This window comes from Acomys russatus, chromosome 19 (assembly GCF_903995435.1).
Source record: "Acomys russatus chromosome 19, mAcoRus1.1, whole genome shotgun sequence".
NCBI classification, from domain to species: Eukaryota; Metazoa; Chordata; class Mammalia; order Rodentia; family Muridae; genus Acomys; species Acomys russatus.
The window spans coordinates 23,958,938-23,976,162 of NC_067155.1; the positions used below are offsets into that span (position 1 = coordinate 23,958,938).

At 47.7% G+C, this 17,225-nt stretch overlaps 1 protein-coding gene across 1 annotated transcript in view; it reads right to left on the minus strand.

Moving 5' to 3' along the window:
• The window catches only part of Kl (klotho), a 36,173-nt gene extending 28,233 nt beyond the window's left edge, over positions 1-7,940 (minus strand). Inside the window, exon 1 of the mRNA XM_051162828.1 lies at positions 7,100-7,940. Within this exon, the coding sequence (XP_051018785.1) occupies positions 7,100-7,924 (825 nt within the window). The 5' untranslated portion in view covers positions 7,925-7,940. The remainder of the gene's footprint in view (positions 1-7,099) is intronic.
• Between the last annotated feature and the right edge of the window lie 9,285 nt (positions 7,941-17,225).

Genomic DNA, 17,225 nt, shown 5'->3' on the forward strand with positions numbered 1-17,225 from the left:
CTTCTGCCCCATCTCATGCTCAAGGGTCAGATGATCAAGAGGCCCATTCAATGTTTACATTTGTGGTCTTGGAATTCATCCCCACACCTTCCTGCTACACTGTGAGCTCTTGAGAAAAGTCCTGAAGTGTCACAATCCCAGCAAATGTTTTAGCACACAGGGGAACCACTTACGAGGCACACACTAACATTTTAAAATATTTAGAAAGCTTTTGCCTCTATTTTGTGTTGCTATAGCAATATCATGGTCTAGATAATTTTGAAAGAAAAGTTGATTTCACCGTTCATACAGCTAAGAAGTCCAAGATAAAGGTGCTGCACACACCTTTCCCATTGCATCATGGAACAGAGGATACCACATGGTAATAGACCATACTCATAAGAGACAGCAAGCAGAGGCCAAGCTCTCCTTTGCTGCAGATCCAATCTTAGGATGCCTTACCCACTCCATCAGTACCAGCATTAATGGTTCACAATCTAAGACCCACACTCCCACACCAGGTTCCACCCCCACATCAGGCTCCACCCCACACCAGGCTCACACACACACCAGGCTCCACCCTCACACCAGGCTCCACCCCCACACCAGGCTCCACACACATACCAGGCTCCACCCCCACATTAGGCTCTACCCCACTCCAGGCTCCACCCCCACATCAGGCTCCACCCCCACACTAGGCTCCGCCCCCATACCAGGCTTCCTCCCCACACACACAGCAGGCTCCACTCTCACACCAGACTCCACCCTCACACCAGGCTCCACACACACCAGGCTCCACCCTCACACCAGGCTCCACACACACACACAACAGGCTCTTCTCAACAGCAATTGGTTCTCATCCTGTTTTGGAGGGATACAAACTTCACCCCACAGGAGCTGTTCCATGAAACCTGGTTTATTTTGTTCTTTGAGATTTAAGAAGGTAAGGAGACAACCAGGGACTGAGTGCTGTACATCAGCAGGTGTCTCTTCAAACCAAAAGATGAAACCCAGGGGTGACCTGAGAGGAGCAGAGGTGAGGTGGAGAGTCTGAGGACCCCTGAGAGTTTATCCTGGGGTGAAATTTGATGTGTGTTCCCCAGGCCCTTCCCTACCCTACCATTCTGTTTATCAACTAAAAGGGCACTTGCTGACCTGGAGATACATTTTACATAATTACTACACTTAAAGTCTATGTCCCATACTGCTTTCAGCTTGAAAAGTACTCAGACTCTCGCCACACATTTCACTAAATATGTATCTTTTTAAAGATTAAACAAGGACCAGCATTTCATTTAAAAAATCTGAACAAATCTTGGTAAAATTCATTTAAAATCATCAAAAAGATTTCATTTTTTAGATGGGTGTGGTGGCGGCACACGCCTGTAATCCCAGCACTTGGGAGGCAGAGGTAGGAGGACTCTGTGAGTTCGAGGCCAGCCTGGTCTACAAAGTGAGTCCAGGACAGCCAGGGCTACACAGAGAAACACTGTCTCGAAAAGCAAAAAACAAAAAACAAACAAACAAACAAAAGAATGTATTCTTAGACACAGTAATAACTAGTCTCACAACAATAGCATTCAACAAAGCACAGGAGTACATAAAAGCCACACTGTGTGGCTGATTCAATACGTGTTATAAGTCCTAGGGCATTCCTGAAGACGATGCAGACCTCAGAGCACGCAATACTGATGTTATTTTAGCATGCGCCCCACTCCCTACCTCCCTCCTCCCAGCAGGCATATGCATTCTATCCTCACCCATCACCTAAATGCTTCAAAAATAGTATTCAGGAAATAAAGCACCTTTCCCACAAATTAGTTATGACAAACTGTAGCACAGAACAGCGAAACTTTCAAAAGCTATGAATCGACTTATGTGTAGAGACGCCATGGCTGGCTACACTCCAGCCAGCAGCTATGTGTGCTCGCTGTGCTCAGAAAAGCGACACTGGAGTTGTGTAAGTCCGCAGCCGTTCACATCTCCTCTTTTCACCACCTCCAAGCAATTGGTTTTTTACTATTGTTAATTTATTTTTTAAAATCTATTCACTTTCCATCCCAATTGTAGCCTCCTCCCTAGTTTTCACCCTCTCACCAACCCCCCCCCCCCATTCCTTCCCCTAGTCCTCCTGGGGAGCCCTTCTTCCCTACCAACTGACCCCAGCCTATCAAGTCTCATCAGGACTGTCTGCATCCTCTTCCTCTGTGACCTGGTAAGCAATTAGTGTTTTGAACAATTGCTTTTAATCCTCTGTAAGAGCAGTGTGCGCTCTCAACCATGAGGCCATCTCCCAGCCCCGCAATTGACATTTTAAGAGCATTGCTATGATTTAAAAATATTTCACTCCTTCTTTTTCTCGGACTTGACTTGAACCTCCAGAGAACATTGTGTTCAACCAGGTATGCGCAGAGAAGCAAGTCAAGTGCCTTGAGAGGTGTTTTAACCATTTCTCATTAAATGCACACCGAACTCAACCATGTTCCATAAAATGTATTAGCCTTCAGCCCAATTGATACTTCCAAGACATTTTAATAAGAAGAAATTCCTGAAGTGTGGCTTGAAAGTACACTCTGTGTGTCATCCGAATGCCTGCACATTAATTGTTTGGAGGATAAGCATTCAACCAGGACACAAAGTTTTCTCCAATACTCACTCAGGTTAACACAGACCGATGCTCACCCCATTCTGACAGCATCTTGGTGATGTGGCAGAGTGACTTCTGGTAGCTTCTAACTGGAAGCGGTCACAGTGCAGCCATGGTAGTGACCCTTAATGGTTGGTTTTGAATACCAGATTGTACACTGTGCTCATTGTAGTTTTTGATTGGGCCTTGGTCTCCCATCCTACCTCAAGACGGCTGGGCAGACAGACACACTGACATGAGGAACAGCTTCCCCAAGAGGAAAGTTGTGAAGGCAAAGGCAAGCCATTGAGTAGCTGTAAGGCAGCCAACACCTGCCAAGAGCAAATCTTTCTTCTTCTTCTTCTTCTTCTTCTTCTTCTTCTTCTTCTTCTTCTTCTTCTTCTTCTTTTTCTTCCTCTTCTTCTTCAGATTTTCTTTTCATTTATGTGTGTGTGTGAACCTGCTGAGTTTATGTGTACCTTGGGCACACAGGAGCCATAGAGGCCATGAAAGGATTTTAGATAACCTGGAACTGGAGTTAAAGGCCATAGTGAGCATCCCTGTGGGTGCTGGGGACTGAACTCTGGTCTCTGCAAGAGCAGTAAGCACTCTTATCTACAGAGCCACCTCTCCAGACCCAGCCCGGCATTTAAGAAAGAAGCCGGCAAAGGGAACAAGGTTTCTTGCGTAAAAAAATTGCCCAGCTAACGGAGTGGGGAGAGAGAGAGAGAGAGAAAGGTGAGGGATTAAACAGATACTGTGATAAACAGCACCAGAGGATCATGGAATTCCATGGAAGGACAGAATGATGTTCGAGTGTGAGGCTGAAGGAGTGTGCAAACTGGTGCTTAAGGTGTAGGTAGGGTTCCAGCAAGCAGGGACTTGTGGTGTTCACATAGGGTGATGCTCTTTTGGAATACGCCCACCAGGCCACACAGCAGGAGCAAAGGAGCAAGCTGGGGCATCACTGAGGCAAAACTAAGGGTAGCCTGGTCCCCATCATATATAGCTCAGTCGTGCAGCATGGTCAAGGTCCTAGGCCAAATGCCCAGTGAGACATAAGAAAAGAAGGGGGGAGGGAGAGAGGGAGGGAGGAAGGAGGGAGGGAGACACAAGAGAAGAGTTAGAACTGCAGCCTGACCCAATGGAAAAACAAAGAACCCTCACGAAGATGGGGGAGGGGGAGTTTGGTCCTGAGCATGGTACTTGTGGCCTCCCTGGTTAGCTAAATGAACAAGGTTATTAGAGTCTGGTGCTCAGAGAAGCCCCAGCTGGAGACTGCACCTGGGCACTTGGGATTGTGGGAGAGGGTGTCCCAAGACTCACATGGAGGGCTTCCAGATGGGAGGCCCCAAGAAAAATGCTCTGGATCTTTCACTTTCCAGGCACAGTAAAGAAGACACACAGGAAACAAAAGGAATGTCTAGGGTACACACACAGGGGAGATGGGTGTGCTGGCTAGTTTTATGTCCTGACACAAACCAGAGTCATCTAAGAGGAGGAGACCCCAATGGAGAAAATGCCTCTGTAAGACTGGATTGTAGGCAAACCTGTGGGGCGTTTTCTTAATTAGTGATTGATGTGACAGAGCCCAGCCCACTGTGGGTGGTGCTATCCCTGGGCAGTGGTCCTGAGTTCTATAAGAAAGCAGGCTGAACAAGCCATGGGGAGCAAGCCAGTGAGCAGCACCCCTCCACTCCATGGCCTCTTCATCAGCTCCTGCCTTGGGTCCCAGCCCCAACTTCCTTGGATGATGGATTACAAGCTGTAAGAGGAAATAAACCCTTTGCTCCCTGAGTTGCTCTTGGTCACAGTGCTTCATCACAGTGATAGAAAGCCTGAGGCAGTGAGGATCTGAAAACCGAGCTGAGGAATTAAGTCAAGAAAGTAGGAGCAACGGCTTAGAAATGGGATGTGGTAGACCAGCCAAGATGTGAGCTTTGATACAAGACACGCAAGAAATCCCCCTCTGAATGAGAAAGGGTGGAGCCAAATGTACCTTCAACTTGGTTCTGGAGCACTCAGAAATCCACAGGCAGTAAGAGCATATGTGGGGGGGGGAGGTCCCCCTCAGTCACAGACATAGGGGAGGGGAGTAGGGGGGAAGCGGGAGGGAGGGAGGAATGGGAGGATACAAGAGATGGGCTAACAATTGAGATGTAATATGAATAAATTATTTTAAAAAATAAAAAATACTATAATAACCATATGAATACTATTTTATTTATCATAAAACTGAAATAAACCAGTCTACTATCCTAAAGAAAGAAAGAAAGAAAGAAATCCACAGGCAGAACAAAATTTCAGGGGCACCCTCAGGTTAGACACCCCCAGCTCCAGATTTTGGGGGCTGTCAAGAACTTTTCCTCAAAAGCCATGGAAACTGAACCGTCTGACTGCCAGCCAGAGAAGGAAGGCTTACTCAGAGGAGCAAAGCTGCCAGAGCTATGCTCTGAAAGAACTTTCTTTCACCTCACCCCCCACCCCACCCCACCCCACCCCACCCCACCCTACCCTACCCCACGGTCAAAGTCCAAGCTAGCACCAGGAAGCTGAACCGCATTTACAGAGACCTCTAATGTGAGCAGGCCCCCAAACTTGTAGGAGGTTTACCCAGACTGAGACTGTCCAAGTCATCTGAAAAGTGATTCTGGCATCCCAGAAGTCCACCTGCCAATTAGTGGGAGCACAGGGGCAAGATGCGGGCTCATTTCACGGTATCCTTTCCCAGCATTCCACTCTGAAATGCAAATTAATACTCCAGGGCTCAGTGTCCCCTAATTTCCCCCCAAACTACCAGCATTGAAACCAAAAGCTCCCACTACCAAACTCTGCACATATGGACTTTTTCAGATAAAGTAAACACTTCCTTGCTGCCCCACCCCAATCACACAAACACCAAGAAACAGCACTCAGAGCAAAATAGAAGAATCTTACACAGTGGCATTCATTTGTGACGCCTCACTTCTAACATAACAGGGTAACTTAACATAAATTCTAAACTCAACGGGATTAATAGAAAAGCAAAATTACTATTTCACAGTGACTGGGGTTTCATAGTGCGACATCAGCAAAAATGAGCCACGTGCCTGCCAGTTACTGATGGCAACAAAGTCCACTGCATCTCTACAGAGGACAGTGTTCCGCAACACTTTTGTGGAATTCCTCAGAAATGCAGCTGCAAAGTTAAACTCACGACGGCAAGGAGCAGGAGAGAGTTCAGTGCAGTGCTTCATGTTAGACTACCAGAAAGAATAGCAGGTGCCCACTTTCATACACGTAGTTTATTATATGCACACTAGACACTAGAATCTGCATCAATTAAACTTTAACGACTGATCCTTGTTCCTAATTTGTTTCTGGCAGGAACTGACCCTGTGTCTTGTCCTCAAAAGGCGGTATGGTTGTTCCCCGCCCCCTCCCCCACAATAGTTTTCTATACCACTGTTTTCTGGGCTGATTTGTTGGTTTCAGGGTTTGTTGGTTCCTTTAAAAGATGGGCAGATCAACAACATCCAGGAATCACTGTTCAAAAAGTAACAGTATAAAAAGATGCACACCTACCTGAAACCAAACCCAGGTTTTGTGAAGCTGGCATACAACGCCATTTAGCCAATATCAATCACGCTACCAGATGCTCAGAGCACGGAGTCGACTCAACAGGCCCACGCTGTTCTGCCTCAATTGTCTGTGGTTAATTAAACGTGTTTAGAGCAGAACTCTTAGCTTGGCGGGTTAAAGTGCCTGTCTGGTTAAAAAGTGTTTGGAAGTAGCCTTCATCCATCTTCAAGATATTCAGAACCACTGGTTGAATCTGGTAATCTAGAGATGGCACTGGGGAAGCACAGATGCTGGGGGAGCCACAAGCTGCACCCCTCAGTTGGTCCTGTGTTCACATGCTCATCTTGCACTGTGTAAGGAGGTCTTCAGACCCGCGGCAGTTATTGATGATGAACGAAAGGCGGTTCCTATCCTCTGCTGCCTCAGAAGGGACCTCTAGACACAGCTTAAGCCCAAACAGCTCAGCGATGAGGCTTTTTTGACACCCTGAACTAGATAGAAAATAACCTCATGCCACTAGGAAGAGGAGTTTTACTGGATTAACACGGAGCTCCTGCAGGATGCAACGCCAGTCTGCAACTAGTTGCATTCACCCACCCTCTGTATTCCAACCCTGCAACTACTTCTTACAAATCTTCCCTTACTTCTAGGAACTTTGCAACACCAGGGGAAAGGCACTCGCTCCTTTCCTCACTGGAGGGAGTCCAGTGTCCTTATCTGGGAGCCCTAAAGCATGCGCACGGCAGACATTTCAGTTTCTAACTCCACTTCTAAGGGGATCCAGGGAGCTGCTGGAGACGAGGGTCCCACTGCGAGGTCTAAGTCCTGGATGACCTCATAATGGGTTCAAGTGAGGCATCCTGGAAGTGGCCTTGGCACTTCCGAGGCCCTCTGTCCCCCAAGGTGGCCTCCTGCCTGGCCCCTCGAACTCACCAGAAGTAGGTTGTGCGCAACTAGGTACCCGAGCCTGGAGCTGCCCCGCACTCCCGGGGCCAGGCGCCCGGTGGCATACCCGTGCCAGGCCACCACGTAGGGGTTGTCAATGGTGATCCAGTACTTGACCTGGCCACCGAAGTGACGGAAGCAGAGCTCGGCATAATCCCTGAAATGGTCCGCCAGGGCGCGATTGGCCCAGCCGCCATAGGCGTCCTGCAGGCGCTGCGGCAGGTCCCAGTGGTACAGAGTGACCACCGGCTGCACGCCCAGCTCCCGCAGCCGCTCCAGCAGCCTCCGGTAGTATCGCAGCCCCTCACGATTAGGGGCGCCCGCGGTGCCATTGGGGAGTACCCGTGCCCACGAGATGGAGAAGCGGTAATGGGTGACCCCCAGCTTGCGCAGCCCCTCCGTGTCGCGGTAGACGTTGTTGTAACTGTCACTGGCCACGTCTCCAGTGGCGGGCAGGGGAGGCGACGGGGCACCCGACGGCGCCACGACGATCGGGGAGTCACCCGAGGTGGCCAGAGGGTGATGGGTGAACGTGTCCCAGATGGACGCGCCTTTACCATGCTGTCGCCAGCCGCCCTCAGTCTGGTAGGCGGCGCTGCCCACTGCCCAGTGGAAGCCGTCGGGGAAGGTGTCGTGGAGGAGGTCGGCGGCTTCGGGGGTGGGAGGGCGCGCGAAACGAGCCCAGGTCTGAGCGCCCTGACCTGGCTCAGCGCGCAGGCTGCGGGCGCTCAGGGCGAGCAGCAACAGATGCAGCGACAGCAGACGGAGCAGCAGCAGCTGCGGCAGGCGGCGAGGAGGGGCGAGGGCTGGCATGCTGTGACAGCAGAGAGGGCACCGCGCCGCGCCCCTTTATGCCCGCGCCCCGCCACCCTCCCCCCGCGGTACCCACCCCCGCTCCCGGCGCCCCACGGGCAATGATTACCCAGAGCAGGCGCCGCCCCCCAGCTGGACCTGGCACGGGGGCGGGACAGGGGCTCAGACAGCCAGGGTGCCGGGGAGAGAGCATCGCCCGCAGTGCTGGGAACGTCCGACAGCAAGCACCTGCTGCACGCAGCTTGGGGAGCGGCGCATCCCGCATCACACAATCCCAAATCCTCCATCCTGAGGTATTTCCGCTTCACCCACCTCCTCGGCGTCCACTCCTTATTCCTTCCTGGGACCTGTGTTCCTGGAGGACAGAAGCAGATGCCCAACTTTGCACGACGTTTGGCCCCTCAGAGGAAAATACCACTCAGATTTCAACTCCCACTTGCCATCCTCCTTATGAATATTCAGGTTTTAATTTCCGGCCCTGACTTAGCAAGTGGGGTCTATGTTCGTGAATGCTGGTGATGGGGAGAGACTTCTGTCCCCAACACACACACACACACACACACACACACACACACACACACACACACACACACTGTGGAGGTAAACTTAGCTCAATAATTCCCATCCCTAGAATGAAATAGAGCCAGCACATTTTTTTCCAGTTCTCTCAAAGCCCTTTGAACAGAAGTTTCCAGCCACAGAACCCATTGTACACCACTCTGTATGCACACACGTACTTTTTTTTTTTTAACAATATGTGTTCGTTGGGGGAGCATCACGGAGCTCAAAGGACACAGGTACACTACGATGAGTCCATAATGGGGAGTCCAGAAAAATGGAGGCTGCTACCATCCTCTTCAGTCAGTCACAACTCAGCTCCCCCACAGCCCACAGAGGGGTGAGTAACTTCCCTGGGAGAACAGGCGGTCTGAGAGACATGCCCTTGGAATTTCATACAAAATGAAAGCCAGCACAGCCGCAAGTGTTACAGTTGGAGATGCTACAAAGTCAGCTCAGGAGACCCGGATTCCAGGACTTGGTAACATAGTCTCAACTCCAGCCAGCATACATTATCACCACTTCTTCTGTTCAGTGTGGCGTTTAGATAGCTCAGGAAATGTAAAAACTCACTCCTCACAGCCTTACAATCACCTTTCTCTTGCCAGGAAATAAACAGCTCACGTGCCTGCCGCAGCGTCGAGGCCTGAAGGCCCGTGCAGAGCTGAACACGCATGAGGCTTGAGGAAACAATGGGGACCGGGGATTGACTTGCTGTTTAAATAGAGTCTGTCTATTGCTTTGAAACATTTACCAACAATACAAGGAAGAAAAGGGACTTTCTCTTATAGCAGCAATTAAATGGGTGGTTAAGCGCTTCCCATGTGAAACTTATATGCAAGAGGCGTGTGTTGTATACTTGATGGACCCCCAAGCCTATTAAACTTGATATCGCAGCTCATAGACCACAGTTACTTCAACACAACAAAAGTGACTCCATGGCAACTAAAGTTGATTTTTTTTTTTTTAGAGCTTTCTTGTAAACATTTTTTTCAGATTTATTTGTACTGTATGTGTGTCAAAGTAACAAACAAGGATCCCTGCATGCATACAAACAAACAAACAAACAAAACAAAAAAACCAAAACAACAACAACAAACAAAAATCCAACCAAAACAAAGTGTGAACCTGTCTCCATGTCTGCAGTCTTGTCTTCTAAGCAGAAACAAAAACACTTTATGCAAACATTTGTCTGCCTGCGTGTGTACACATGTGTCCAGCACCCACCGAGGCCAGGAGAGGGCATCAAAGGTCCAGGATCTGGAGTTACAGCGGCTACGCTGTGCTCCCTGAGCACTGGGAGCAGAACCTGAGTCCCCTAGAAGAATAAGAGTTGCTTCAACGGCTGAGTCATCTCTCTAGCCCTTGATTTCCTGAGTTTTCCATTTATCAGGGCTCTGCTTGCAGGCACTGAGTTCTGGAACCCCAGAGGGTGAGTAAAGACCCATGTCCTCCTTCTCACAGTTGGGGAGATAGGTGAGGTGAGGTAAAAATATAAAGCAATTAATCCAAGAAGTACCGGAAACCCCAGGATAAAGTGGGTTTTTTCTCTACTTAGAAGACAAAAATGCAGACATAGGGACAGCACTCACATCTTATTTTGTTTGGGATTTTTATTTTGTTTCTTTGGTTTTGGAGGGGGTTTGTTGTTGTTTTGTTTTTGTTTGTTTTGCAAACATGTAGGCGTCAAACACCTTGCAATCGAAAATACTGTGAGAGACTGTTGCTCTTCTCTGAATGGAAGAAAACATTATAATCTCAGCAAAGGAAAAGATGCTGTAAATTTTGCCTATTGATCATTTTCAACAGACAAACAGAGGTCAGCAGGGGCTGGAGAGATGGCTCAGTGGTTAAATCGCTTGCTTTACAAGTGCAAGGACCTGATTTGGATCCCCCCCAAACCCCATCTAAATGCCTAGTGGGTATGGTGGCTTGTGTGTAATGGCAGCCACTGAAAATGAAGACGGGATCCCCAAAACAAGATGGCTTAGTGAGACACTGCATATGTGGGAGCTCTGGGCTTTACTGAGAAGCCCCGCGTCCATGCACACCTTGGACGGGCAATGGAGGAGATGGTCTAAGATTGTCTTCATGCATACATGCGCATCACACAGCACACACACACAACCGGAAGAAATCAGAACACGGTCAACAGTCTGATGATCTTTTCCTCCATCATCTGCATCTCTTTGTCCTCAACCTTATAGCAGCCAAGGGAACAGAAGGCTCTTTCTTGAATCTCCTATATTCAAAGCACAGTGCCTTGAAAATTCTCAGTTCATACGTCACACACCTTCACCCTCTGTGGGGATGCGCTTCATGGAGCTGCAGTGGTAAACAATGCAACTGGGAGGTGCTCAGAGACATCAGGGCGTCTCTCTCAAAGGCAATATGGTACCAGAGAACCAGCGTCAGCTTAAAATAAATTGTTCAATTTTTTTTTTTTTTTAGGTATCAATAAATGACACTGAGAAATAAGAGAATCAAAATTGCCCAAATTGAGTTGGCGACCTCAACTTATTTTAATAAAGAGACAGCATTAGGTAGCCAGTCAGTTAATTTGACAGTAGCATATAGCACTAGCTGAAAAAGAAGATACTAGAATTTAAGGATCGCTCTAAAAGAAGCTACAGTAATGTGCATGATGAACTAAGCCTCATGTGAAAAACGCAGCGATGAAGGAAGAGATACCTGAGTATGGTGGCCTGGAGAGGACAGTAGACCAAGAATTGTTTAACTGAAGATAAGGAAGAGACCCACAACTATACCAAAGAACACCAAGTTTGGTTCATTTGGCAAAGTAGGCTGACAAGTGCCTGTCAAAGATGCCCATGCAGCAATCAAAGCCCAAGGTACCAACAAGAATTGGACAAGAAATTTCCACTGCAAGATACAGGATAAAATGAGGGAGGTAAAAGAGAAACAACCAGAGGGCTAAATGCTGGTATATTTCTCCATCTGGGGAGATGGCTAGGGTGAGAGATGGTGAGCGCGTTTCTTTTTCTGTCAACTTGACCCACGCTCAAGTTATCTGGGAAGAGAGACTCTCAATTGAGGAAATGCCTCTGGAAGATTGGCCTATGGGCAAGCCTATGGGACGCTTTCATGGTTAATGATTGATGTGAGCGGCCCCTGGTTGTGGGTTGTAAAGCAAGCAGGCTGAGCGAGCCATGGAGAACAAGCCAGCGAGCAGCACCCCTCCATGGCCCCTGCATCAGCTCCTGCCTCCAGGGTTCCATGAGTCCTTGCCCTGTCTCCCTTCAGTGATATGATATGAGAGTTGTAAGCTGAAATAAGTCCTTTCAAACCGTTTCCTCCCCAAGTGTTTCCTTATGGCAATAGAAACCCTGACTTTGATAGATGTGAAACAGTGAGTAAGTCAATAAAACACAGAGAAGGACCAGAAATGCCAGAATGGAGGGTTTTCTAGCTTAGGAGACAGCAGTGAGAAAGCAAAACCAAAAACAACACCCTCTCAAAACAAACAAACAAACAGAAACAGGATCATACTTGTTGAGAAAGTAGCTGATTTAGAGGTTAGCTCATTTGGAGACTTTGGGGACAGATTTTTATCAGTTGTAGTGGAATGAAGCCAGGTCACATTGCACGACATTAATGAGACGCTACAGGAGGCAAGAAAATATTGTCCACAGAACTCGGTCTTCTGCAAGGTTGGGAGTGGAAGACAGGTAAATATGTCACCTGGAGAGCTACAGGACACAGAAAAACATTCAGCATGATAAACTCGCTATATATTTGTGTGCAGATAAAGGAGTGCAGAGGAAAAGGTCAGCTGAGAGTTTCAGGAAAGCCATAAAACAAAACAGCATGGCCACACCGACTGTGGCCCAATTTTAAGGCCTCTCAGAGATGACAAAAAGATTAGAAACCTAGGTGTGCATGCAGCGGGAATGCAGTAAGCACATTGGGAGGAGAGCAAAAAGGCCCTGAAGATGAAACAGCTCTGTGAGAGGTCAGGATGGCTGCAAATGGCGGGAGGGCCTCGCTGCAGGGTCTTCAGGATGGTGGAGCTGAAAATGACTTCTCAAGAGGGCTTTCTGGAGCAAAGACAGAAGCAGGTGTCACTAGAACATGCTGGGGGGGGGGGATTGTTTTAATGGAAAGACATAAAATCAGCAGTTGGTGACCTTTACTAAACCTTTCAACACTATTTGGCATTTCAGCTTGTGCTAGGGAGCTTGCATGTATGTCAACAGGCCTTGGTCCAAAGCGCAGAAGGATCCTTCTGAGAGGAAAAGGGAGTCTGAAGATAAAGCCAGCATAGCTTCTTCCCTTGATTGAAGCTTCACATTCGTGAATCACTGAGCAACATGACCAAAGCTTCAGAACCTCCTTTTAAAATAACCTGTTAGGAACTGGAGCAGCTCACAGGCAGCTCACAGCCATCTGTGACTCCAGCTCCTGAGGATCCATCGCCCTCTTCTGGCCTCCACAGGCACTGCATGCACATGGTGCACATACCCACAGGCAAACACTCATGCACATAAAATAAAAATGAACCTTAAAAAAAAGGTATCTGTCTGCTTAAACCAATCGGCCTAAAGACCACAACACAACTATTTCAGCTTCTCTATACGTTGTTGTTTAAAACCCACTGCTTATTTTGTAGGGTTTCTCAGAGACATAATGATACAGACATACTTTTCACGTGACAGAACACCAGATTTGCTGTTTCCTCAGATATAACCAGTGTCCATGATTAGGACTAAGGCCAATAGTTCATGATTTGGACAGTCTAGTGAGCATGCATCAGGCCCACTCTCATAACCATCGTCCTGCCCACCGTGCTTTTGAGCATGGTGCTCTGGGTCAGCAGGGCATTAGCTGGAGTGTTTTCCCTAGGGGACACATATTCCCCATGGCCTACGTCTTTCAGGTTGGTTTTCTTCTCTTGATTATTGCCCCATCTCCTCAGCTCGACCTCTTGTTTAGCTCCCTGACATCCTCTGTGAGCCATCTTCTTCTTGATTTCAACCGAGTGAGCCACGTATTTAAGTTAACTGCATCTGCCTCACATTTTTCCTGGAACATTTCAAGCTCCCCGCTGAAGTTTAATTGGCAAAGCACACACGGAAGTTATAGGAGAACTGCAGATGAGTATAAAGACCCAGAACATCCAGATCAGTCAGCGATGAGATGACAGAAGCAATACAAACATAATCTAGAAGATTGTGGAAAGAGAACTAGAATTGAAACAATGAAGAAAAGTAGTAGTAGTAGAAGAAGAAGAAGGAGGAGGAGGAGAAGAAGAGGAAGAAGATGAGGAAGAAGAAGATGAGGAAGAAGAAGAGGAGGAAAAAGAGGAAGAAGAAGAGGAGGAAGAAGAGGAGGAAGAAGAAGAAGAAAACAAAAACATCACTGGAGAGATAATCAGTAATTTAGTGTGTGTGTGAAAACATGAGAAGAAAATGCTTTTATAAAATGTGGGGATGGAGAGGTGACTCAATGATTAGGAGCACTGAATGCTCTTTCGGAGGACCTGAAATTCCCAGCACCCACATGGCACCTCATAGCTGTCTGTAACTTCATACAAACAGACATACAAATAGGCAAAACACCAGTGCGCATAAAATAAAAGTAAATTCTTTTTTTTAAAGGAAAATGATTTTTATTAAGAAAACAATGAAACAAAACTAGATTCCAGATTCACATGCCAATAAAGTATCTAAAATAGACTAGAGAAACAACATTTTAAATGAAGAAGAGTAGCAGGGGAACAGTGATATACTTTTATAGGTTGTAGAAAGCCTTTCTGGGCACCAAAACCAACCTGGAAAAACCTCATCACGATTTAAGTGAGTGATAGTTAAAGGTGCTGCTTAGAGAGCTGGATACTGGACACAGAAGTGGAAGTGGCCATTTGGAGAAAAATTGTACCATCCATGACCATAACTAGTTCTGCTGAGTAATAAGTAAGTAAATTCATTGTGAAAAACCATCAGGGGGCTGCAGAGATGGCTCAGAAGTTAAGAGCATTGACTGTTCCTCCAGAGGTCCTGAGTTCAATTCCCAGTAGCCACATGGTGGCTCATAACCATCTACAGTGTGATCTGATGCTCTGAAGGCCTGGAGGTCTACGTGTAGGCAGAGTACTGTACACATAATAAATAAATCTTTAAAAAAAAAGAAAAAGAAAAACCATCAAAAGACATTGACAGGCAAGTCACAGAAGAGAAGAAGAAGGAAAAAACTCAGTAAATATAGCAAAGCAGACCTACTAAAATAATAGAATTTGTTGAACAGAGAGATGCCATGTTTTGTCCCAAGAAGCACAAAGTAGAAACCAAAAAAATAAAAAAAGGGCTGGTACTCAGCGTTAAATACAGGGAGTCGTGCACATGTGTGTGCTGGAACTCTAACTCCGACAACTTCAGAGGAGAGTGCTTTGTCACTCTTTAGAAAAGCCCAGGTGCTCTGCCACAGGATGCAGAAGCATCACCACACAGCCCTACCCCACGGCAACAGTAGCAGCATCGGGATGCATGGACACAAATGTCCTGCCTGTAACAAAAGCTCGTCAGTAATGAAATTACACCAATTATATACAAAATCAGATTTTAACAGTCCCCTGGCTGAAGGTCTGGGATTGGAGGTGGAAGTTTTCCTTCTCTGTTGTGTCTGTTTTATAAAGCATTCTGATTTTGTACCACCTCCAGAGAAAAAGCGAAACAGGAGGAGCAGGAAAGGGGCTCATGCTGAGATTATCTGTTCTGTAAGTGCCAGAGGGTGCAGACACCAACAGAAATCAATGCTATACACAAGAGTGCAGTCAGCAGCTCATTTGTTTTCATCTTTACCAACTTCATCTCCAGACAGAAGATAAAAAGAAGAAAAAAGCCAAAACATCCAAACAAACAAAACAGAAACTTAAACACAGAATATACATTCCTTTAAAAATTTTTTGTTTTGTCTTGTTTTTGTTTTTCAAGACAGGGGTATCCCTGGCTGTCCTGGAACTCATGCTGTAGACCAGGCTGCCCTCGAACTCACAGTGATTGCCCTGCCTCTGCCTATGAGTGCTGAGATTAAAGGCGTGTGACACTACTGCCCAGCCTTTTTAAACTTTTTTTTTTTTTTTTTTTTTTTGAGACAGGGTTTCTCTGTGTAGCCTTGGCTGTCCTGGACTCACTATGGAGACCAGGCTGGCCTCGAACTCACAGCAATCCACCTGCCTCTGCCTCCCAAGTGCTCAGATTAAAGGTGTGCGCCACCACGCCCGGCTGCCCAGCCTTTTTAACTTTTAAAAAATTTTATTTTATGCATGTGAATGTTTTGCATGCATGTATGTGTATGTGCATCAACAGTCTGCCCAGTGACTGTGAAGGCCAGAGGAGGACTGCAGACCCCATGGAACTGGAGTTATAGATGCTGGTGAGCTGCCATATGAAGGCTGGCAACCAAACCGTAAACCAGGTCCTCTAGAAAATCAGCCCTCTCCTCATCTCCTCCTTACTTTTAAAAAGATTTTTAAATCCTTATTTGTTTATTTTGGTTTGGTTTTCAAGACAGGGATTCTCTGTGTAGCCCTGGCTGTCCTGGAATGCATTCTGTAGAGCAGGCTGGCCTTGAACTCACAAATATTCGCCAAACTCACAAATATTCACCTGCCTCTGCCTCCTGAGTGCTGGGATTAAAAGCATGTGCCACCACTGCCTGGCTTTAAGCACACATAGGCGCACGTGTGTGTGTGTGTGTGTGTGTGTGTGTGTGTGTGTGTGTGTGTGTTCCCATGGGTGCATGCACACACATGAACAAACCAACAGGCCCCCCACTTGACCCCCCCTCAGGCCAGAGGTAACAGAGTCCCTGAAGCTGGACCTACAGACCTCCATGAGTGCCAGGAACCTCTAAGAGGGCAGTATGTGCGCAGAGCCTCTGAACCATCCCCCCGGCCCATGAATCTACTTTTTTTTTCTGCGTGGCTGGGTTTTGTTTGTTCTCTGATACAGGGTTTCTCTGTGTGACCTCAGCTGTCCTGGAACTCACTCTGTAGACCAGGCTGGCCTCGAACTCACAGCAATCTGCCTGCCTCTGCCTCCAAGTGCTGGGATTAAAGGGATGGACCACCACTGGCTGGATTTATGAGTCTACATTCTTATAAAGGCAATGAGGAAAAGTCAAAACGAAGAAGGAAGAGTTAGAGAGCTGACAAAAGTCAGAGCCAAGGCAAGAAAGGAGAAACAGGGAGAGGGAGGAGGAGGGAGGGGAGGGAAATGGGGAGGGGAGGGAAGGGTGAGGGAGGGGAGGGAAATGGGGAGGGGAGGGCAAGATGGAGAGGGAGAGGGGAGAGGAAAGAGGGGGAGAGGGAGGGGGAGGGAGGGGACGGAAATGGGGAGAGGAGAGGAGGGAGAGATGGAGAGGGAGAGAGGAAAGGGTGGGGAAAAGGAGAGGGAGGGGAGAGAAGGGAGAGATGGAGAGGAAACAGGGGAAGGGGCAAGGAAAAGGAGGGGGAGGGGAGGGGAAAAGGAGGGGGAGGGAGAGATCTCAGTATAGACCTCAGTGGACATTTCTCAAGCACATCTTGGTAAAGCTGTCACCCCACACCTGGCAGCTCAAGAGTGGCAGTGGCTTCCTTCTCCTGGAAGCTCCTCAACCGCTCTTTGAGCCTCCAAACATCTGGTAGTAGTCTCCTTTGCAGCCGCGGGCAGATGAGTGTGGGCTCTCAACTGCAGCTCACAGCCGGTGTACTAACCATGTGCTTCATCCAGGCCAGGGGCCCCAA